Source organism: Anser cygnoides, chromosome 5 (assembly GCF_040182565.1).
Source record: "Anser cygnoides isolate HZ-2024a breed goose chromosome 5, Taihu_goose_T2T_genome, whole genome shotgun sequence".
Taxonomy (NCBI): domain Eukaryota; kingdom Metazoa; phylum Chordata; class Aves; order Anseriformes; family Anatidae; genus Anser; species Anser cygnoides.
In genome coordinates, this window is record NC_089877.1 from 41,413,460 (window position 1) to 41,438,686 (window position 25,227).

The window sequence follows — 25,227 nt, forward strand, 5'->3', positions numbered from 1 at the left end:
CCCGAGTCCTGTCAGTACTTGTGAATTATGAATGTGCCATAGTGTGGTTCAGTGCTACAATGCGGTAGGGTTTATTCTGTTGTCTGCAGCAGGGTTACAAGAGAGAGCAACTGGGGGCTTGTGCAAATGCAAAGTGTCTGTAACCTCTGTGTGTCTATGTGAGGGCAGTAGCAATAAAAGTCTGTTCAATAAGGTATTAACAAGTCCAAGCCTTCTGTGTTTTTTTTTTCTCTGACAGAGAAAAGACCCCTCTCACAATTCGTAAACTTCTGAACTTAGTGTTCTTGCCCCATAGACTCTACACAAGTCATAAAATCTGGAGGTATGCTTGTTCTCCCAGTCTCTCAAAAGTCCTTCAAAATTTAGACCACTGCTACCTTAAAAAGAGTATATAAAATATAAAATAAAAAAATAAAATCGGTTTTGACATACACCAACAGAAGCAAAGCAAGTCACAGTGATCCCATTAGCTTAGTGTGATCTCATTAGCTGGATTGTTCACCCTGTCTTCTTTCACCTTGGGAACAGTTCTCGCATTCCTTTTGTCAGTACTTGATGGGGCCAGCAACTGAAGTTCTTCCCCCAGACGCACCATAGTTACTCAGAGAATGTCATACTCCATTTCGCTTTCCCATGGTCTCTCCCTGAAGGTTTTTTCTGTGCTTCAGCTTTAACAGCCAGTGATTTTTACTGTCACATAAGCATAGGCAAGATGTTACTCTCTTTTGTTAAACATACATCAGATTCTGCATGCTTATTATTTTGGTGAGCTGATTTTTTTTTCCTTTTGTTATTAAATATCTGGTTTGTGTTTCCCAAAGCTTTTGTCCACCAAACAATCCCATCATATACTCTGCTCTTAGAAATGACTTCTGAAATGAATCATATTCTCACTAAAAAACATACAGCTCTACATTTTTAACCTTCTTCTTCCTGTGAACCCTTTTTTTCCTCAGACAAAACTAACAACTCATTTTCCCCGGAGTAGGTTGCACAAGACAATAGTCTACACTAAAAGCTCAGGACATAGTGGACATACCTCTTTCTCTTAATGTCTCCCTTTCTGGAGGTCTTTACAAACAGATACATTTACCTTGGACTCTGCCCCATTGATTTAAGTGTGCTCTAATGTGGTCATGTTACTTTCTCTTTATTACTATTTCTTTGTGCCTCCTGAAATTTAGGCAGTTGACCTAACCACCTAAACGAGTGAGAACTTCAGGGTAAGGAGATGCACAAAGACTTCATCAAAGTGCTATGATTTTAAGGTTTGATAGTTCCTGAAGAACTAGCACTAGGAAAGGAAATTAGAAAGAAGATATTCATATTGTCTTGGGAGAAGACAGAATTAATTTGTCTCATTAGAAATTATGTCTACCCTTTATATCTCCTAAGGTACTAGACATCATATTAGTCACTTTTCCTTCTACTCCAGTGAATCATATAAATCCTTTTATTAAGAAAACCAGCATCCTACATAGCCTGTGTCACTTCTTTTTTGGATCGTTTTCCTGAACTGTTTCCAGATGCCATGTAGTGAGAAAATGCCACAGAGTGCTCCACGCGTACACTCAGGTCTGAGGATTTCCTGCTTTGGCGGGGGGGTTGGACCCGATGATCTCTCGAGGTCCCTTCAAACCCCTACAATTCTGTGATTCTGTGATTCTAGGAACCAAGCAGGACTTCTAGAGCAGCATGAATCTGCAGTGGCGGATGATTTTTACATGCTGCCAAAGTGCTTTATGGGGGCTTCTGCTTTGAGTATTCTGATTTACCATTGTTTTCATCCAGAGTTGCAAGTTGGAAACCTGTAAATATAAAGTCCTAAAGGTCTCCATTAGGGGAGTGAAAATGAAGGGCCTCTTTTGGAATGTTTTTTCTTTGCCTCTTGATTCCCCTAGCTGTAAGATGTGAATAGTGCTACTCATACGTTTTTGGAAAATACATTGATTTAAGTTTTCTTTATTAGATTCTGCTACAAGTTAAGTGAGGGAAACCTAAATTTATCACAGTAGCTATTGTATTGCAGCAGTCCTTCTAAAATGCAAGTACAGAACTGCCTTTTCCAGACAAACGATATACTGTGAGTGCCTCATTAATACATTTAATGTTTAATGACCAACTGTTTCTCCTGTTTCCTCTAAATTACTGTAAAGTTACTATTCCACGGAGAGAAAGTAGCTTTTTATTCTGGAGAAGACTGTGGCATTCATTGCTTTGAGTGAGAATGTAATCTCAAATAGTTCATAATATTTCCTCTGCTAAAAAGCAGCAAGTATTTGAAATGCTTTGAAATGATGATGCTGCAAGACAGAAAATATTTCTAAATAAGTGAGTACAGTTCAGATTTAGGGAAATTTTTGGTCAAATCAGTGAATATATGTACGTAATTTTGTTGTAGAAATGTTGCAGAGTTCCTTCTTTCTGTTTGTAATACTGCAGCTCTTTATGATTAGGGGGAAAACTGGTTTAGCGAAGGAGGTGTTGAGCCTGCCAAGGTTGATGGAGTAGAATTTGGATAGCCATTTGGTGTGGGACAGCTAGACAGGAACAGAGAAGCATGTAAAATGAGTAGATTGCTACAGATTTATGCTTGCCAGAACAAAACAGGTAAACTGTTTGTGAGTTTTAAATATCCTGATTAAGATTTGAAAACTTAAAGAAAAACATGCCTTTAAAAACTGGAGAAGATCTTGGTATAATGATAATTATTTTGAAGATTATTCTGGAGGAAGGTTACAATAACGTAAAACACTTCAAAATGATTTTTACTCAACTAATACTTCAATAATGGACGTTAATACTGTTGACTTTATTCGTGGATTGAATGCAAGCAATTTAGACAATAGATAGTATCAGGTGCTAATAGATCAAACATAATTACTCTTGATGAAATAATTTTACACAGTTTAACAAAATCGTTTCAATTATTTATACACTGTAAACGAAAACCCTGAGTAAAAGTGAAAATACTAAGCTTTCTCCTCTAGGGGCATTGTATGCATTTCTGAGTCATACTTTTTCTTCATAGCAACCTTTCCTCTATAACAGCTTCCAGTGCAAGTTATTACAATTCTTTTTGCATAACATAGGTCATATGAAGTTCAGCTGTAGGTGGGGCCACTGTAGTAGATTGGGGGACAGTCTTAATAGATCCGTTTCATTAATTAAGTCATGCATTTTTTTATTAACAAAACCTGTATGTCAGGTTTAGCCAGCTGGGAACCATTCTTATGGTTGTTATCTTTGTCAGAAGGAATATTGAGAAAATAAGGAATTACTGTACACGCTTTAACTCCTGATTAAACAGAGGAATGACATCCTTTCACCCGCTGTCCATGAAAAAATAACTTAAGGGCATATCGTAGGCTTGATTTGGAGGATGTGATCTTACATATCTCATTAAGGCAAAAATTGTGTACATTGCATTCAAAATTTAACCTGAAGGATTTGTTTCATACCTAACCCATGGCTACTGAGATAAGCAAGTTAAAAGTCAAAATTTCAAATATCTAGATTATATATGGTTGCTTATTTTATTTATTTTATTTCATTTCATTTCATTTCAACTCTTGCAGGAACTTCTTCTTGTCCTACTATATGAATGTATAAAGTAAGTTTTTATTGTGCTTTTTCTCTTCTGGTGTTCCATTTCCAGAGATCAGAAGGAAGGAGTAAGATTTTCAGGAAGTGTTTTGTTATTAGACACAGACAATGGTGTAAGCATCTACTGATGGCCTCAGCCTTTAGCTTCTTGATACAAAAATTCCAGTCATTTTTTACTAGGCTTTCTCCTGGTCTTCAACAAGAAATGCACTAATGACTTCAACTGTCATTAAGGAGGATTGAACAGGGGGCATCTCTTGCCAGGAAAGAAGAAGTGCTGTGAATTTGTCCCTCACTTGTCCTTCAGACAAAGGAGTGGGAAGATGGATGGGTAACACAGTTCATAACATCTGATTTTTTCTTTCTTTTACTGCTGAGATAGGCTCATTTAGCATCACAATCTGTTTGTTTCAATCATATTCTGTAAAAGGGAATAATACAGAGGCTAGATTTTGATCCTAAGGTCTTTAGTCAAGTTACAGAAATACCTATTCTTCCTTTTAGCTCTTCTTCCCTGCTGTCTTTAACCAAAGAGTGATATATTACTATACTTCTACAGCTGTGACAGTAGAGCAAGGATTATCGTGACATAGGAATTTAGTTCTCCTTCTTGAGCAAATGTTTCCGCTCCTATCAGAGGAGAACAGAGGATTGGCTGAACATGTAGAAGTATAGCACATTACCTTTTCCTGTCTAAAAAATGAATAAATTTGAATTGAACAGTGTCAGTTCAGTGCTAGCTATATTTCACAAAAGCTTTCATGCTCATTCAGGTTCCTTGTCAGGTCCTGAGAAAATAATTAATTCTTTGGTTCAGTGCAACCAATACATTTCCTGCTACAACGATTCACTTTTACCTGCTGGTTATTGATATGCTGGCCAAAAGAAGAAGCTGGAGTTTTTCTCATGAACTCCTGCCTCATGAAGTTAACACTGCTGTTTTCCTCTTCACTCAGACTAAATTAAGTGCACAACAATGTTATTCTTTTACAGATTTGATTTCAATAGCCCAGTGGTCAAAATTCATGGGGATGAAAGAAGAGAGAGGTGAGGGAGCCAACTTAAAAGTTTTAGGATACAAAAATCAGTTCAGCATCTGTTTTCAGCATCTTTCCAACCCTTATACTTTGAAGCTCTGTCTTCACTGATTTTTCTCCAGCAACAGCCAGTCTAATCACTCACATTCCAAGAGGCTTGTGAATCACGCAATTTGGCTTTCATTCGGTGGGCTATACCCAGCTGATTGCCCTTTTCATCTGGAAGGGTGCAAGGAACACCTTCTTGGGTAACAAAGCTCTTGGGCTCACGGCAGGTGGGAGGCTGCTGTCACTGCTTGCACCTTACACATTGGTTGCAATGGTGGCTGAACCTGCAATGGGGAGGCAGAAACTGCATCATGAGAAGTTGTAGTGTTTTTTCCGTAAAAGTCCTAAACCTGGATCTGTCTCCTAAAGTTAAGCAAACTGACATACATCACCAACACATGCATACTGTTAATTAGCTGTTTTGTATCTTCCTGTGAATAATAATTTGTGCTGAGACCTGAACCAAGATTGGAGCCTCAGGTTTCCAGATGTGGCACACATAGATAAGAAGAAGTAATCCCAGCCCCGCAAAGCTTAGAATTCAACAAGGGCAAAAAGCAAAGGAAGGGCACTTTTCTCCTGGTTTCATCATGGCAGGCTGTGGTGTGCGTGTTGTGACTTGTTCAGTACCACACAGAAGATGTGAAACAGAAGAGGGAATTCAAGACAGAGCTCTGATCCCCAGTCCACTAAATCATTCCCCAGCATATGTCCTTGTTTCATGTTAGGGAGAATGGCCCAGACAAGTCTGCCCCATCACTTCAGTAAGCATTGGTACAATAGAGAAGCAGACTTCCCCTATATTAAGTTTCCCAGGCGTTCCCTTTATCATTTAAGCCATCGTTTTAACTGCCTTGTTTCATAGTGCTCAACTGTCCAAGGAGCTGTGTGATTTATATATAAGGGTTTGGCAGCAGCAGCTAGGTAAGACATGGCTTACTGAGTAGCAATACGTTGCCATTGTGTCATTCACATGGCTTTCAGGAGGCAACTTGCTAGGTTATTTCTGCATAGCAGTCCCAAAACCATCTCCATTTTTGCATAGGAGAAGCCGTGATAGTTTTAAGGTAGACACTACAGGCATCTGTACTAGCCTGGTTGAGGGCTTTCAGACTGCAACACTTGCAGTCCTCCTGGTGACTGCAGCCATCTCAGAGGGGCACATATTGCTGTGCAGAGTACTGACAGCAGAGAAACCATGTTCTGGGCACACTCACATAGAGTGCATCAATGTACCTCACTTCCTGGCACATTGGTGACCACAGCCAGGCATGTGCTGGAGCACAGGACACCTTGTTCCACCGTGGTCAGAGTTGCTTAATATTTTTCAGTAACGCTTGTAAGAAAAATCAGACAAAATTTTTCAAGTACACTCTATTTTTCTGGGTATGGGGAGAAGTATACTCAAGAAAAAAAAAAAGTTAATTTTTTTTTAAAAAAGATATTCAGAGAGTTTAACCCAGCTGAATCATTCACTAACTAAGGAATGATAAGAGAGCAGAGCCCCATGTGAATCCCTTCCCAGGTCAGTTACACAGGGTTTCTAGCTTTAGGGCAACTCATCTCATCCATTAGATCATCTCTCTCTCAAATTCCATATGTGTTTGGTTATTCCATCTTTGAAACACGTTTCCATTCTTCGTGTTTCTTTTAATTGCATTCTCCTGGAGAGACACTTCTCTTCCATCTACTCAGCTGGATGTTCCTGGCTATGCTGGAAAGCAGGGCTGGCTTCTAGCCCTCTGTCCGAGACAGATTTGCCTCTTGCTTTTCTGGTTCAGTGGGGGAGTTAAGCCATGTGATCACAATAGCAAATCAGGACAGCCATAAAATTCACAATCGTGTCTGATTTATAAAGATAACATTGTAATAAATACAAGATATTTTCTAAGGTTATTAGTAACAGGCTTTCTTCAGCTGGTCGTTTCTGAATGGTGCCATGCGCTTTACTGCCTGATTGATTTACAGGCCTTTATGATTTTAATTAATGCTGTTTTCATCAGAGACAATTACTATTGATTTGAAAACTCCTGGCTGTCCAGTTTATCTACGCCAGTGTTTGGGAATTATTCCTGTGATCTTTATTTTGGAAATCTATTGAATAGCATCAAGAGCACTAAAGAGGCCATTTAAACACTGGGGAAAAAAATAGTACTTATACTTCTGGGAAAATATTTACGGTGATTCACATTTTGGAAGCTGAAACACTATCAATGTTTTATTCCCAGATTATTTTCCAAGAAAAAGCTTGGATCCACTGCTGAATCAGTTTCTTCAATATGCTTAGTCTCATAGTGAAGTTGAATCATGCAGAGAAGGCTGTAAGACTGTGCTGGTGGAGGGGGTCAGGAGACTCCTCTGTTCTCTGTCCTGTGACATTAGCACAGAGGTATGGAATAATCCTATGTAAGTCTCTTAGGAGACATTCAGATCCTACCTGGCTGGAGCAGAGGCTTACATGCACTAGGTGTTAAAGAATCAGGATAAAAGTGTTTATCTGTTAAGTGAACTGCCTTGCACAGAAAAATACAAAACAGAAGAACACTTAATAAAACTCATTAGCTGAGAATATACCCATCTGAAAATGGGAATATTCACTCTATAGGAAAAAAAGTCACTGTATATTAATATATAAAGGGTTGAGTTTTTCCCTGATGAAAAGAAGCTAAAAATCCTAGGCCATCTTGATGTGAGCAAGAGCTAGGAATTTTACAGAAACTAAAGCCCTGAAAGAAAATCTCAAATGTGCACTTGTATAACAGGTTTTGAGCAAGTCTGGCACAGTATCTACTACTACAGTATAAAGGGCTGGGTTCCTTGATGTATATTTCTAGCTGGCATTTTATCAAGGAAATAAACTTTGATTTTTCTTCTTTTTTTGTGTGTGTGTATGTGTTATGGGCATTGAAACTTTATTTTCTCTGTCCAAAGCTTTGATTTAAAAGCATTAGATCATTAATTTAAGTGCTTTTGCATAAGACTAAAATTGTAACTGAACAAATTATTTATGCAGAAAGAAGCAAGATAAAGTTTCTTTCAAGAGTTCTTTAACATATCAGATTGATAACAGTCAAAACACCTTTACTGCCATTAAATATTTACCAAGACTTGGCTTTTGGAAGAGGGGCAGTTCAGTGCAGTGTGTTTGGCTCCATGCAATGCTATTGATTAGCTATCAGAAGGACATAGTTAATGGGTAACTTGAGGTATTACAGAGTGCTCCACATTCTTGTCAAGTCTTTTCTCTGAAGATGACCTAAAATAAAGTCAGTTACAACTGGCGATCACCCTACGACAGATTGCACAAGCTCACCTACGGTATGAACAAAAGGTTCACAAGAATCAGTTGACCAGGGCTTAAGCAATCCTTTCTAGTAGTTGTTGTCATCACTGCTGGACTTTAGAACTGAACATGTTTACATTTAATTAGAAAGAACACACAGTTTACATCGCACAGTAGCTATCAGTATCGAATCAGAATTGATTTCCGCTCTCTTTCTCAAATGACTGTTTCCTTCAAACTAATTAAAAAAAGGCACATGTAACAAAATGACTCATATAAATTTTAAAGCAAAGTAAACAGTATTCCCTGGAGACAAAAATAAAAGTCAACAGCACATAGTCATTACACTGAACTTGTTTTCAGGTGATTCTGATGCCCGTGTTATGATCTATACCTGTGCTATCAGATTTATTTTATGTACATGTATATATGGGTGGATGTATATATGAAGTATCACTTTCTACTGACTGGATACTCCACTGATTACATCAGTTTTCAGGGTCAGGATTCTTATTTGTTCTGTCTGAATTACTTCAGTTTATCCAATACAAGAGGTGATACACTAGTATTAATGCTTTTTGTAGAAGGATTTTGTCCATTCCAAACAGAATTGTTTGTGTGTAGGTCACACATAAAATGGAAATCAGAAGCCATTATCCTTAGCAGTGAGAGGCTGTAAAAGAAACTAAAGACACAAACCAAATTAGCCCTAACTTCATGCATAATTTCTAACAAAGATATCTCTGCTAGATTTTCTTAGCTCTGCAGGCGAGTCTAAATTCAAACTACGGTGACAGGAGATGTTATTTAAGTCTCAGAGCAGAAATGCCTGACCCTTGAATGTGCACATTTCCCATGTCAACAGGAAAGATTTCCATGGCTGGCATTTTGGAGACTAGATCTTCAAGCCAGCCATGTACTGCATACTGCCAAGTGCAGTGAAGTCAGCAGGAGCCAAGGGGGCTGCCGTCCAGACCTGGTTGGTGGTAGATGTGTGGATCTGTAGGAGCTGATCCTGACATGCCTGCTCTGAAGGCCTAATGTCCATCTATCCCACAATACCTGGTTTCCATGTAAGAGGCAGTGTTCAGAATGAAACTCTTGGCAAGGATCACCAAAAAAGGCACAAGCAATACATACTGTGTCCATTTTCTACCTGTTTTGGTTGGCGTACCAAAAGCTCTATTAATTCAGCACACAACCAGAGTTACTGCTTTCTTAATTATGTTTAGTTTTGAAGACAAAAGTGCACTGTTCTTAAAACTGATGTTGTCAAAAGCATACTGAAGGTATGAAAAGTAAGCCACTATGACATTTAGGACAGGATCCTCCATCTTGATTCCACCTGGTTTGTGTTTCTGCAAATCCCTGACATAGGCAATTTCCCAGCTGGCTGACAGCCAGCATCACTGGCTTTACACCACCCACTCTCACACCCCTGCACTCATCCATGTCCATGGAGAGGCCTCCGGCAGCCATCAGAGAACCCAGGATCTGGGAAGGTGGAAAAACCTCTTGTCCCCGGGCTGCCTGTGCCCCTCCTGCCTGCCTGCCACGTTCAGCTGAAACAGGATCCATTCGGTTGTAGCTACAATGATAGTGCTGCCCAGGAAAGGCAGTCGGGATTCTGTGATATGCTGTACAATGTGGAGGTGTTGGCACCATCTTAAACATCCTTTATATTCAAATACTGAGGTCACTCTTGATGACTTGATGCCAGTTCTGTCTTCGATTAATAGATAAGGTTCCCTCTGTATTTGCAGTGTTACCTAAACAATCTATTACTGTAGGGAATAACTACAGTATTACAAATACTACCTTAAAGTTATTTTGTTAACTAAAGCCATTGGCAAATATTTAAGAATGGACAAAGGATATGAATTGGCAATAAAGAGCAGATAAAAGATAGCAAAATCCTTTCTTGCAACTTCTAGTATGGTAAAGTAAGCACTGTACAAAATACAATTATTTTTAAAATATCAGATTAATTTTACACAGAAGCTAGGCTTCAGGGCTGGATAGTCTCACTCTGTGAATGCTAGACAAAAATACTCTACTACAGCCAATTCCATGTCAAAACATGAGAGGAACATTTTAAAGCAAGCTTGGTTGTAGGAATAGCGTGTAGTCAAATAAACTCTGAAGAGCATCTACAAAAGATGCTGTTGTGTTGAAAACTCAGTGCCTTAATTCTTGGAAGAAATCTGATAGCCTGTGGTTGTGTATATTGCAATTAACACAGGTACATCATGGAATCCTGGTGTTGTATGAGTCATGTTAATCTGTATCAAGTATTATATTTGTGATTAAAGCATAAAACATACAGTATTCTCTTCTGTAAACTCTGATGCACTGTATCCGAGAACTGACATATGTCTGAAAAAAGCTAATGCTTAAGTTATCATCTGCCAGACTCTAATTAATCAATTAGAGATCATAGAGGGACCAGCTCCAGGTGCTGCTGGGGATAGCATCTTGTGCTCAGGAAATTCAGAAGCATTTCTTGATCACAAGCTAGTAACCATGGGTCTGCACTTACCTGAAGAGGATAGTACCACAGCTGCAAAAATCTCCAGAATGCTTCCTTCTACTTATTGGTATCATATCATGTATGTTTTGCTTGGATTCTGTTTCAACCAAATATTAGTCATCCATAAGCTATTTCTGTGGGAGTCCTGGACCATTTGATGCCGTGGTGAATGTGAGGAATGATAGGTGGTGCTGGATGTCGTGTGCGTATCACTGACATGAATCTGTGCTGCCTGAGCGATTTATCTACTGGCTGCATGAGGTGACTTTTGATTACTGTGCATCTCTGTAAGTGAAGGGTTTGTAAAGGAGGTTTGGCTTCCAATTATTTCTTGTTGAAAGCATGTCTCAGCAGTCCCTCAACCTCGAGAAAGGCTCAAATGATTAAATCACGTGCCCTAAGTCCTTGCTACCTCTACCAGGCTGGTCCCTTGGGAATGGTGTGGGTACTGCAGGGTGCTTGGCGCTTGGAGAATGAAGTGAGATCCAAAAGAGAATGTTTGATGCTTGATGTCACCAGAAGACCATCTGGGTTTCATTTTTCCTAAATTCAAACTATGCTGGATCTAACATGCTTCAACAGTGACAAGTCCCTTTTCAGTAGTGAAGCTCAGAGCACCTTGCAAAGGTAGTTAGTCATTGCTCTTATTAAAGGTGAAAAGATTGAGGCCCGAGGAGGCACAATGTAGTGGCCTTTAATTTGTATATGTTGAAAAATGGAAGTTCTAAGATGGATGATCGTCAGTTCAAGCTTGCACTATAAATAATGAACATGTGCTTCAATCATACAGCATGCAGACAATGCAAGTCACAGGTTTCTCCAGATCATTTCAGGAGAGAATGTTGAGATTCAACCTACAGTTCACTATGGATCCAAATTCAAAAGTGATTGAGTTTGGTGGTAGGGACATGCATGATCAGTGCTTATCAGTCAACATGTTATTCTGTAAAATCCTAAGGTTTTATCACCAGCTGACACAGAGAAGAAAATCATTAGTGGGCTCTGCCCAACAAGTGCTTATTGTTGGGTTTGGTGAGAGAATATAAAATACAGAGGATACCTGAGCTCATCCTACAGATGAGGTAGTGACACTCTATGATGGACTGTAAGAATGCACAGAACATAGCCTGTGTTATGCATAACATGCACTAATGTTGTAACATGGTCTGTGGCCTGAGCTAACACAGATGGTGCCGTCAGTTAAATTAGTGAAAGATGTTTTGGAGGTTGTACTGAAGAGGAAACAGTTCTCTTAATATCTGTAATTGCAGAGGAAGGAAGGCTACTAAAATATTTGTCTATGGTAGGGCAATGTCATCTAGTTACCTGTCTACCAGCTGTCAGGCTCCTGACTCATTTGTAATGCGAACTTGACCATTTTATTTCCTCTGCTTTGCAGGAAAATGTCAAAGTCCTTCTAGGTGTTATGAACTTTTTTTTTTTTTTAATATTTTCTTATTGGATTGTTTCCCAAGAGCACCTCTGAGGTAGTATTTTCAAGGTATCAATGCTGTCTAGCCTTTGAGTGGTCTCAGCACTATGAAGGGACCCTCTTCAAAGCCATCCCAAGTGCAGGCTGAGGTTTGAGCAGTCTCCAGAACTTGAGTGTCAGAGACATTTGTGGTGAAAACCAAGGTCAGACCGGCATGCATTTGGAAACACTGGATATGTTTATCACCGGAGATGGGGAGGAAAGAGGGAACAAATAGGGAATGTTTGTTTTTTTATTTCCCCCCACCCCTTTAGGTGGAAGGTTGTTCAGTAATTGCTTCAGGTGGAAAATCATTTCTCACCTTGCACCAAAAGTATGCCTGGTAAAGAGAGAAGTGTTATAAGAGCAGCACTTCATGCAGTTGATTTTCAGCCAGTGACAAGTCCCTCTGGGAACAGTTATAACTAGCGAAATCTATGGCAAGCTTGAAGGTGTTCTGACTTTGGGGGGACCTCTTGCTATCTGCCAGAGCTGCATAAGTGACTTCATCACATTTGACTTTTTCTTCTTCCTGGATATGGTTAAGGAGGACCATTAACTGCAGCTCTCAGACCCAGGCTTAATCAAAAATTGTTAGACTCATACTGCCATAGTAAGCAAAAGTTGGTGTTGTTTTTTTTTTTATAATGAAAGTGTGAATTCCTTAAATCAAGGAACAGTTTGAATGCTTCTGTGAACCATTTTTCAGGCCTAGAACTCTCATTTATTTTTGATTTATAACATCAATATTATTTGAAGAAATAATCTTCTGGAACTTTGGAAATTGTATGGTCCTAAAAAAATGTTTGAAAGATTTATCAACCACGGTGCCTTTATCTATATGAATTGCACTGGCTTACAAAATATATACGTCAGAATCTCAGATGCAATCATTATGAGTTAAACACGTAACTGTGTATTGCATACTGTATTATTCAGGGCCAGTCTTTCAGAAGGAGCCCAGTTGTAGCCAGACAGGGACAGAATTTTAGATTTAGAATCTAAATAAAAGGCCATGTTTTTCATATGTTCTAGAAAGGAAAATATTTTTTTAAAAAAAGCTCTCAGCTGGTATAAACAAGTTAGTTTTTTTCTTTGCTTGTTTGTTTTTTTGAAAACCAACGACCCATATATTCACTGAACAGTTTAGCTTCTCAGCATTTTTTTTTTCATTTTATTCTTGTGCCAGGTGTTTAAGAAGTAGACATTAGTGGTATTTCAGTACCCATCTTTCAGCATTATTTGCATATCTTTGTATTTTTCTGTGGTTATCAATGCTTGACCATAGTGGAATTTCAATCAGTAAATTTTATGTGCAACCTTTAATGAGTATGTTCTAGAGATTTTCTAGAGATTTTAATGTCCCTTTACAAATATTTATATTTTCAATATCTTAATTTAATTGAAAATGTTCTTCACTTTATTTTCAGACAACCTCAGGTAGTAGGCATAATGACATATCAACACTGACCTTTCAGCTTTTAGATTTCCATTAGTTCATGAACAGTTTTTTATCTATGTGTATTATATTTTAGTTTGTATATGATTTTCCTCTATGGACTGACAGAATGAAGGATGTTTTCTGTACAAACATCTTAATAAACTAGAAAGGAAGAACGTATGCTATTGCATACCACCTGCTGTCATGCAGAATATCTTGAGTATTACAATCAGTCTCCACTGCTACTAGAAATTTATGCTGAAATAATGTTTGATGTTTACATGGTCATCGATGAAACAAGACGTTACTATTTTGTGCTGTATGATTTGGTATCTCTGTGAATATAACTCAAAATTGTGTATAAAACTGAATGAGTTGAGTATACACCTGTGGCACTTCAGTGTGCAATAGTTGGTAAACATGTCTACTTTCTCCCTAAGTCAAACCAAAACAGTGACTCAGGAAAGTCTTTCCAAGAAGTTATGGTGGAGTATGTTGAAGTGTCCAGTAATAAAACAGTGAAGGACGCTATACATGTTGAAGTATCCAGCAATAAAACTCTGATGCTGGCAAGTAACCTATCTCTGTCTATCACAAAGAAGCTATTTAAGACATAGTGTATCACAGTATATGTGTTACTAGCTTATTTAAACCAGCATCAAGAAACATTTAAGTTCCATCTCACAAAAATATCGACTGAGGGCCTTTAGAATTGATTAGCATGCACAAATCATATTTCTAATAAATCCTGATATCTTAATTATGTTTGTACATTGTAACACTTTTATTCCTTTCATTGTATTGAAAAATCTTCAATTTTGCAAATAAACTCCCTTCAGTTGATGAGTCTGCTTGCTAAAAGAGAGGCCTCTGTATCATGAGATAATAACATATCAGTAACTTACACTGATTAATTCAACTTCATGTAAATCACAATAACAGCTTTTTCCTGCAGGTCATAAAGTGATTGGGAGAATAATGCAGTTGAAAAATACTACTACTTTGTAAGTTTGTTTAACAGGTTTTTGACTTTTTAAAATTCTGCTAGTTGTTACATACTTGTAGAAGACCCATGTGGAAATGAGGTATTCTCTTGTTTCACATCACCTTTGAAATAATATTGGTATTAATGCATATAGATCCGTATATGATAATATTAAAAATATTAATTAAACCGAGTGTAGTATTCTTGCAGTTCAGCCTTAGGCTGCACCTTAATGAACTGTATGGTTTTTTTTCCCCCAGTTCACACAAACCTTTGTCTCAAGGGATGAGCCCGAAGGACTGGCTTAACCATGCTTTCAGTACTTCTGAAGGTAGACTGAAAGACAGGGAGGATGTTGTGACCCTTACCTATGGCCAGATTGAAGAACTGGCAGCTCAGCTGCAGCAAGCTCAGTCAGAGCAGAAGAACACTGAGATGAAGCTCCAAAAGGCCTTGGAGGTTTCAAAGGAGGCCAACGAAAAAGTTCAGAAGTAAGTCATTTGCCTTCTTTCAGGAAAACTTGTAGTGGGAAAACAAATGAAACATTGTTCTTTTACCTGTGACTGAAAATGCTGTTGTACTCAGAACTAAGTTCCTTTAAAATGATTCCTTTTTTGTTGACTGTTCAGCTCATTACTTACTTAGTTATGAAGCCAATTATTTTAACAGTTATATATCGCTATGGAAGAGAGTGTGCCTGTCAGTACTGTTATGGAAACTGCATGTGCAAGGCACAAGGAAAGTGTTTCCATTTCTGATGAATCATTTACACCCATGGCAATTCTATAGCAACAGAGTATTTGCCTTTATAATTGCATGGTAGAACCTTCAGGTTCTCATGATTTCTTGTCTGGCATGATTCATACAGGAAATGCAGATGAGGTTGTTTAGGGGATGGCTTCAAAATGTCACTGAAATCGGCAGGAAGTCTCTGAATGGATGTGCAGGGATTGCATTCTCCTTCCCACCGTACAATTCCCTGTTGAAAGGTTACTGAACTTCAAAACCTGAAGTTCATCTCTGTTGAAGTCCTTATTGTGACAAGTTATTACTAGCACAGAAGCTTCTGAAGGTCTGATTGCTGGGATATAGGCAAATGTATAGGCTTTGCCTCTTCATAGTCTGGTGTTTCTCATTGCTGCATTGCATTTATCAGCTGCAAAATACCCTTCTCACACCCTTCCAAGGCTGTCAAGGCTGAGTTGCAGATTTTCCCATCAGTCCATATTTTTCTTCAACTTTAATGTCTGTAACATATTTCGAGAGTAGCTAGGAGTTGGCTTATAATATATTGCAAGGACCTAATAAGAGTTCTTCCTGTTTAAAAAGGAAATCATGCTGATGTTTCCTATTACAAAATATGCAAATTACATTTTTATATTATTAAGAATTATTTTTAACTACCTAAAATATAATTAATATATGTATATGAAAATACATCAGTCATCTCTTTAAAACCTCCAGTGGCTGAGAATCATTCAGATCTTTATTCTGAACATTTAGATGTTTTTGAAACTTCAGCAGGTGCATTAAACATGCTTGATAAAAATAAAACTATGAAAAATAATTGCAGCACCTAAAAGTGAATGTTGGCTAAACCTTTCTGTACACTGCTTGATTTTAAAGTTGTTGTGTTTTGTTTTATTTATAAACGCTTACTGACAACCTATATTTAAGTGAAGAATGTTTTTGTTTTGTTCTTGTTTTAGAGAATTCTTGTTTAATCCGATGTAACCACAGTGCCTAGAGTAGAAGTGCAAGCACAACCTGAATTAAAGTAGTGGTGATGCACTGCTATAGTAAAAAATACGTATGCAATTTAACATGCTCAAATACTTGGGAAAATTTTGGTGAGGTTAGTTTTCATTATTGCTAAGATCACACCACTGAGCCTATAGCAAAATCAAACAATTGGTTGAAGCCTTTTGATGACAATAGCATGCCTTTTTTACCAAGAAACTGTGGAAATGCTCTGTGCGTCTTCCCAGCACCCAGAGTCATCCACCCCCATCTTATAATTCAACCTGCAAACAGATTAAGCAGCTGAGTTTGTGGAAAGTGTGTTTACTTTGAGCTAAGAACCCTTGTGTGACACTATAGAGATTCCTCTGACACCTCTGGGAGAACTACACAGACAGTTCTTACTCATCAGCAGGGAAACCAGGCTGAGAATTCCCAATTCCTTTGTAGATTCAACTGCTTCATACAAATCAGTGTTTGGCAATTAGGCAGGAACTCATTTGTTAGCTTTGCTTTTTATTTCCAAGATGTAGGATGCTCTACATTTCAGAAAGGAACTGGCAATTTATAAACCTGTCAACTGAAAGACTTCTTGGTATTAATTACAGTAGTATTAATTATTAGTACTGTCTTAAGAGCAAGCTGCTTGTAATTTGAAATGTGATGCTACATTTCATAGCCCAAATAGGATTTTAAATGTCTGTTTACCTGATTTGCCATTCTTCTAAATGCCCAAGTAACATTTAATTCTGGTGAGAGAGATATTTAGCAGCTATATGAAGTAGTTTCCCAATATTAATCAGTAAAATATCTGAATAACATAAGCAACAGTTAAAACTCTGAAGAGGAGAATAATTATTAGCTTCACTAAGAAAGAATATAATTAGAATAATTAAAATAAAGTTGAAAAAGATGTACTTTGTATCTTCCTATCATGTAATTTCATAGTGTTCACTGTGCCTTTGCTAATCTGTTATCTGGCAGCATTAAAGAATTTTTTAATATTCCTAAAAACTTGAGTGTTTGCAGACAGCATCACATGCAGAGCTTTCAATGGGGATGGAATTTCTGCACGGTGTTGCCATAATTTCTTTAATTTGTGTACCTACCTGCAATTGTTGCTAAGTGCAAGACTGAAGTCAGAACAGTGGTCCTGGGCTTTCAGTCATCAGGACACAAAGCATCTAAAAAATTTCTGGATCCTATCCTGTATGAAACAGCAGCTGGGAACCAGAAGGGGGATATATTGGAATCTCTTAGTAGTGAACTTAGGTATAGTCAAATTCTGTTGATACTGAAGTGGTGTGAACACCTCGCATCAGCTCACTGCAGTGTGATATATGAATTGCAACTGTGTACTCTTGCTTGTAAAGACGATTTGCAGTCCTAGCAGGGGTGGTGGTGCGAAACAGAAAATAGTGATGGTTGGAGAGTAGCCCTGATCTAGCCAGAGAGAGAGTAGCCAGATCTAGCAGCATTTGTTTGAATCTATTTTGATTTTGAAATACTAACAAGGTATATATTAGACTTTGAATAGAGCACTATTCTAGTTTATAAAACAAATACACATTTTAACTGTGTGAAGTGTGTAAATAAATGTGTATATGTACACATAACACAGTGCATATTTATTCATATACTTATTCAGTAGGAAATTATGACAATTTGTGGGGTACTTAAGATTTTTAACTTATGTTCTGTAGAGCATATAGTTTTTGATATGTCATTAACATTAACAAAGAACACGGACAGTGGCACAGACTCCCCAGGAGCTCTGGCGTGGCGCCACAGGCCCCCCGCAAGTTTGTCCTGCTGGAGAAGCCGGGAGCCAGCTGGTGCAGCCCCAGAAGGGAAATGGGGCTGACCTGGAGAAGGTGGCTGGGAAAGCCTGTGAATTAATTAAGGCCTCTGCCAGCAGAGGAAGCAAGATATTTTAAAACTGTCCTTCCTGCTGGAGCCTCTGGGATCGAGGAGTGGCTACTGGTGACAGTGAGATCAGAGGAGGTTATAATGTAATACCAAATCAATATTAGCCAATTATCAGTAAAGGTTGAGGCCACTTTTGATGTATTTTTTTTTCAGGAAATGTTCTATTTTTCTGCAACAGCTTTGCAGCTGGGGGGAATTCTAATGCAATTTGTCTTTGAGGGCTTTATTTTTTTTTTCTCACAATTTAATGATTCCATCTCAGTAAAGTGTAGCTCTGCATATGTGAGCAGTCATACTCGCATACTCACAGACCTGCATGTCTAAGTTTGTAGCGGAAGGTATGCATGTAGAATTTCTATGTAGCCTTTCTGCTTCTAAAAGCAAACTCAAATCCATGAAGTGATGGTGCAATGCTAAAATATACAGGTATGAAAATCAGCATAAATCATGATAGATATACTCAGCACACTTTGTCAAAGTAGTTCTTACTATGAACAAAGCAGTTATAAAAGTGATGTGAGCCAGAAATTCTTACTTGTTTTGTTCTTAACTATTAAAGAAACCTTTTCCTTTTTTTTTTTTGGTGTTGTTGTTTTGTTTTGTTTTGTTTTTTCCTTTTCTTTTTTGCTTTTAAGGTGGAAGGCAGGAGAGTTACAAATTTGGATAAAATATTTCAGTTTATTGAGTACAAGAAAAAAATAAGCTATCTTCTGAATAAGCAGGTAGTTTTATCAAATTAAATTACTGTCTCTCATAAAAGAAATACTATCTTTGCTTTACTTCCTAAGGTGTGGGTTTTCTGGCCACCTAATTTTCACTGTTATTGGAATGCACCCATTCTGAGTGCTTCTGGATTTCCCTCCAGCGTTTCTGAACATCATTTCTGTTTTCAGAGTTGTTCACTTAGTTTTGCTTCTTAGCTTATGCTGATAAATAAGTCCATCAATGAGACAACAAAAACAAACATTTCTTACCAGCATCTGACACATTAAAAAGAGTAAAAAAAATAAAAGAAATAAGGGCTGCATATTAACTAAGTGGCTAGAGTCCCCTTCCTCTGCAAGTAAAACTAATCTGCCTTGCTAGTACAGGAGTTGTGTGCATTTCACATTGACGTCCAAGACGTTCTCCGGTGCTTGCTGGAGGGTCTAATCTTTCCCAGAGTGGTCAGAGCAGTGCAGTTCAAGAACAAGAATGAATATTTGAATAATCACACCACAATGTGAGGTGACCCTCCGACAGGGGACTGACCAGATACACATATGGATTTTGGGAAGACGCTCTGATGCTCTTTTTTAACACAGCTGTGAGAAGAATGTGGCTAAGACCCGGTAGTCTTTCTGGAGTATAGCTGGCAAAGGAAACCATGAGGAGAAGAGAATTTAACACATGGGTGTAAGAGAGTCCGCTTCATTGATGCGATCTGAGGGGAATGTCTAATGACTGGAAGAATCAAACTTGGCAATGAACACACAAAGCTCTTTTCATCAATTCAAACGCAGACTTTAAAGCTGCAGATGGTTACCTCCAGCCTTGCCTATTCAGTGCGGGGTTGTATAAAATGGCACGTTGGTGAATACTAATAGATCAAAACAAAGATTTAATAACATAAAGATGTGGTGTTCATTTTTAAATGAGGATACAGGTCAGTGTCTCAGAAAAGAGTAAAATAAGTATCTTTATGTATAGGTCTAAAGTCTCATGAGATTTTTAACTGCAAACATGGTATCTTTAATGTACAGATTGTATTCAGTACAGCACAGCTATGCAGGGAACAAGCTAAAAGCAAGCATTTCTGATTTATTATACCGATTGAGCCTCTTTGCCTCATGCAAATGTTGTTAACTAGTTATCTCCCTTTTAAAATCATACCTACATATATTTAGTTGAAGTATATATTGTAGCTTGTATGCTTTCAGTCACTTGTTGTAGATAAGAATGGAGCTAGTTAATTAGAAATTGCAGGCAGAAGCACGACACAAAAGAAACAAGTTGTACATTCACTGGGACTTAGAGCTATTTGTTTTGGAGGAACCACCAAATGTTAGAGAACTCAGTTGGTTTTATTTTAAATTTTGAAAATGCATGTCTTTTATTTTCACCTTTCAAAACAATTAAAATAATTTGATTTCTTATTTTATTAGGATGACACATTTAGATGTTCAGACTCCCCTATTAAAACTAGGCTGCTTTTTTTTTTTTTTTTTTTTCCTTTTTTTTTTCTTTTTTTACAAAACTGTAGCCTGAATGTGAGATCATGTTAGCTACTGGAGATGAGTAGTACAGTTTCATAGATATTAATAGTTTCACTGATTTGTGTCAGTAAATAATTTAGCAGATGTCAAAAGTGATTTTGCTTTTAATGAAAACCACCATGTTGTCTGCTGCTGTGAATTTCTGCTGGGATTGAATAGTTGGTAATCTTTTAATACCATATAGGGAATAATGTAACTGGTGCTTGCATTTTGAGATGTAAGTTCTGATGACTTGTCAAAGACAAGACACTAGACATTTCTACTAAATGTAGAGCTAGTTTCTTAGTTACAGTAAATTGGCTTAGCTCTGTTGCACTGAGTTGCATTAATTTGTCCCAGCTAAGGATCTGACCTGTACTTTACTGTGAAACAGATGCTGGTGGCTACATTCAAAAGACAAGCAAGTGAGGGCACAGTGCTAAGAATTTTTTACTTACTGTAATAAATGATTGAAGTCAATGGCTATGAGAGTTCAAAAGGAAGGAGATGAGGGAGGAGAAACTCTTGTAGCAGTCTAAGATAGCAATGAAAATCAGCAATAACTCTGAACTTTCAGAACTGGATCAAAAGTTATTAAAGGATATTCAATGTGGAAAAAGCTGCTTGATGAGGACTGATGTGTTGGCTGCCTCGTGCGATGATTAAAAGCAGATTATAAACTCCATGGGGCCCATAAGAGATATACAATCTCCACAGGCGGGGTTTTATAGTGTTTAGGAAACCCACACTAGCCAGATGGAAGACTCCCAGACACGCAAAACTACCACATACCCCAAAGAATTCTGCTGTGCAGCAGAGCTGATGTAAAGTTTCTTTGGCATGCAAGGCATGAAGAAGAACATTGGAGAATCTGAAACACAAAATCTAGTACCAAGTATATCATATCTTACATAAAATATTACCATTAACTAGAGTAGCAAAAACAGGCAATGTGAAATTATTAGGTTTAGGGGCAATGGGCTTGCAAGTAGTCTGCTTTAGGAATTAGGTTTAGTGAGGAATTAAGACTAATTGAAATGTGTGAAGAAAGTCATGTCTGATCTAACACAAAGCAGTACATAGTAGGGACAGAATTTATTTAAATACTTGGAATTCTGCACTAACACCATTGACTTCTCTCAGAATAACTCCCCTCAGACTGCACTAATATGCCTAGTGAAATGACGAATTTAAAAGTCTTGTAGAGATACATATTTGTTGTAATAAAAGAATTTAGTAAGCCAATAAAGTTGTGTTCAACTTCAGATAAATTTAACATACTGAGTGAAATCAGTTTCCTGGGTTGTGAGGAAATAAAATATTGAACTAACATTCAAATCTAAGGTGAGCTGAACAAATTCAGCCACTCGGGGCATATTCTCTGGACCTTTCTAGATATGCTGTGTTTTGGTATCACTCAGCAGATCTTGTTTCTCTTGGTATGTCTAAAGTACCATTCATTCTGCACAAAAGGAAATATATTACTTTTGCAAATCTGTAATGAAATGTGTTTTCCACACTGAATCATATCGCTTCACTGGATGACGCATTGCTTGCCAGTTTTTGAATTGCATGCTCCATGTTACAGTCCAGTTAGGATTTGCAGGCTGTGGAGGGAGTGGCTGGTGCTACCTACCACTTGCAGTGATAACTTCCTGACCCAGAGAAGAGAGGACTTGGGTTAGCATAAATAGAAACTTCTGACTGAATAACACAAAAACTATCTGGCTACTTTAGGAGCACTCTTCTCTTATAGCCATTGTTACAAATCCCATCCCAAGGTGCTGTCTTGCACTCTGTGCAGTCTGGAGGAGGAATGTGCCTGTGCAGGTCCTGTTCTGAATACTGGAGCCCTGAAAGACAGATCTGGTGATGTGAGCCACAGCTAAGACCCTTGCTAGTACTAATGATTCGTAATTTCTTTTGGTATTTCCTTGTCTTTTGAGGATGGCCCTTAGTAGATCATTTTGTTGTATCAGTACCAAAAGTCTCTTACAGTTATAATCTGTGATAGTGCCAGAGCAGATTGTGGAATACCAATTTCATGCATATTTTGGGTGTCATAAATTATAGTGAGGCCTTTAGCATCTGATTGTTTATGGTCAATGTCAGAATTATGTTCAGTGGGGTACTTAACAGAACGAAGTCAAAATAATAATAATAATAATAATCCCAAACAAAAGGGAATTACAGATAAAACTTTAATGCATCCCTTGCACACCCAAGCCATCCATTGACTACAGGAAGTTTCACATGGATGAAGAACACAAAACTGAGTATACAATCTAAGTCAAGTGTTTATTTTCTTTGTGTAGCTATGATTTACATTTACTTAACCTCTGTAAATCATGGATTGCAGTGCAGATATTGTTTTCTTAAAGTATGCGTAGTTACAATATAAACACAAATATTTATCATCATTTGAATATTTATCATCTCAGTCTTTCAGGAAAATATAAGCAGAGCTGAAACTTCGTTCTCTCAAACACTAAAATGTATTCTATGAAAGTCAAATGTTTTCACAGTCAACATAATCACGGCATCCCAGTTTTTGACCTGTGTGTTCATTTACAGTTTGCTTATAGCTGCTTCACAGAGATGGAAGTTTGTAGATTACAACATGGTTTTATTGATTTATCAGTAGCAAAATACACTAAGTATACTCAGTAAACTGGATCGGCTAGCTCTTGGGCTTGTATTGTATAATATCAGCTTGTTGTGGAATACTTCAGAACAAAATCAGAATGTTGGCATAGTTAATATAAATGGTGTAAACCAGACTTGCAAAGACCAATATTTAGTAAGGCCAATAACACAAACAAATTAGATTTTGAAGTTGTTTGCCCAATAGGAGGAAGCATGCTGACACAGTATTTGTAAGCTTAGAGTTAACTATTCTCTGGAAAAATATTAAATAACTTTGAAAAGCAGATTGAGTGCTTCCTGAAGAAAGGCAAGAGAACTTTTTCTAAGACTTGCTTTTTTTCCAAGATGATAAAATGAGTGTCACAGCAAATAATCATTTACTTTAATATTTTATATCCAAATAAAATAAATCCATGGCATTTACATTGCCGTTACTAAATAGTATTTGGTTTGTTTGCAAGAGTCATTTATTTGTGGCTTGGCTGAAGGAATAAAAATAAATTTGCGGTTCTTTCTGTTAATACTCATACTGTTTCTTAACATATGCAAAAGATTGAATACTGTAAATGTATGTGCAGAAGCTCAACAAGAAATCCCAGACTTACTGAAGCTTCTGAATTACGTATAAACTTTTGGAGAATTGCTGGAATGGTTCTTTACAGCATCAAATAGGAATAACAGACTAGGCCCAATCCAGCAAAATATTTAATTTTAAGCAAACTTGAAATCATTTTTCCACTACTTAAAGTGTACCTTTACTGAAGAAGGAACTACAACAACAACAACAACAACAATAAAAAATTGCAGTTCATGTTTATAATCTAATGCTGAGTCATGGAAGTAATAGCCAGATGTTTTCAAAGATTTTAATTTTTTTGAACAAGGTTTTTTGGAAAGGCAGCATTAATTGTGTTTGTAGGTATGAGAGCTAACAAAAACTTCAACCCTATAATTGCCCCTGCTTTACTGGTAAGTTTCTCAGTTTCCCTTTTCTAGGTTTTTGCTATATGTGAGGTGGGTATAAGAATACAAATCTAAACACTGACTTGTTGTAAGTCGTAAATCTTTAGGACCAAAATTTAGCATTTCTGTTTCAGATTATGGAATTTTTGTCCATAGAAAGTATCAGAATTCATCTTTTGAATGGAAGACACTGCAGATATTGGGATATGTATAACAAAATTGCCATATTTAACATTTTACTCTGGGCCTCATAATACATCAATTTCTGTCACCGCATATGATTATATAACTAAATGATTATATATTAAAATATATATATATATATATATAAAAGAAGGGTATAATAAGTGCACATCTACATATGATAAAAGGGATATCCTAATTGGAAAACTCAGCAAAAAGTTATTTCATAGGTCTCTGATTTTAAACACTAGGAAAATATTTTACTCTGCTTTTGAAGAATTTCAGGAGTCTTGATGAAAAGCCAGATTTTTATGCTCGTATCAGGAGAAATTAAAAGCCTTTTTTCCTACAATCAATCTCATTCACATCACCACCAGGCAGAATTGCCACCAAGGCTTGAGTCAGTAAGCTCACCAGTTGAGAAAAATTAAAGCTGTCCTCGAAATTAGCTGAAGGTGCACTGCTTCTCTCCTCATTCAGCCTCTCACTCAAGAATTCTCTGATCTCCCAGGAGTAGAACAAAATGTGACACTAAAGCTCATTTCCAGTCACATGGAAGGAACATGTAGCAAAAAGGGCCTAAAAGGCCCTTTTTTGAGGGTTCAAAAAAATTTCATGTGAATTGTCATGATGGAATGGTGCAAAAGACAGTCGGAGACTGGTGCCTGCTTCTGAAGAGAGGCTACTGAAGCTTGTTTTTACTTTAATGGCCTTAAATGGATGATAACTTGGTAAAAGGTCTTTGATGTGTTTTAAAGAACATTACACGCGTGTAGAAGACACTTTGGTCTGTGATGCTGAGTCTCAACTGGTAATTTAAAGCTCATTTTTTATGTGCAAATGAGCAGTGAGACACCTTTTCTGTTTTTGTCCCTGCATGTGGGACCACATTGCAACATCATCAAAATAGACAAGCTTCACGTTGATAACTTCTATCTGTAATACATTGCAAACATTAAGAGGAGAGGATGTTTCATCCATGGATTTTTTGTTGGTCCGCTACTGCCAAAAGACTGCTCTTTTTTTTTTTTTTTCTATAAATACTTTTTAGGAGGATGACTAAGTGTGAGTCGCCCTGAATCCAGGAGAAGTCTATGGGCACCACTGAATTACACCAGAAGGGTGGGGAGT

The 25,227-nt window shown here is 37.5% G+C and overlaps 1 protein-coding gene across 1 annotated transcript in view; it reads left to right on the plus strand.

Moving 5' to 3' along the window:
* Window positions 1-25,227, plus strand: part of MIPOL1 (mirror-image polydactyly 1) — a 189,190-nt gene that overhangs the window by 150,410 nt on the left and 13,553 nt on the right. The window contains exon 12 of the mRNA XM_013185703.3: window positions 14,662-14,892. Within this exon, the coding sequence (XP_013041157.2) occupies window positions 14,662-14,892 (231 nt within the window). The remainder of the gene's footprint in view (window positions 1-14,661; window positions 14,893-25,227) is intronic.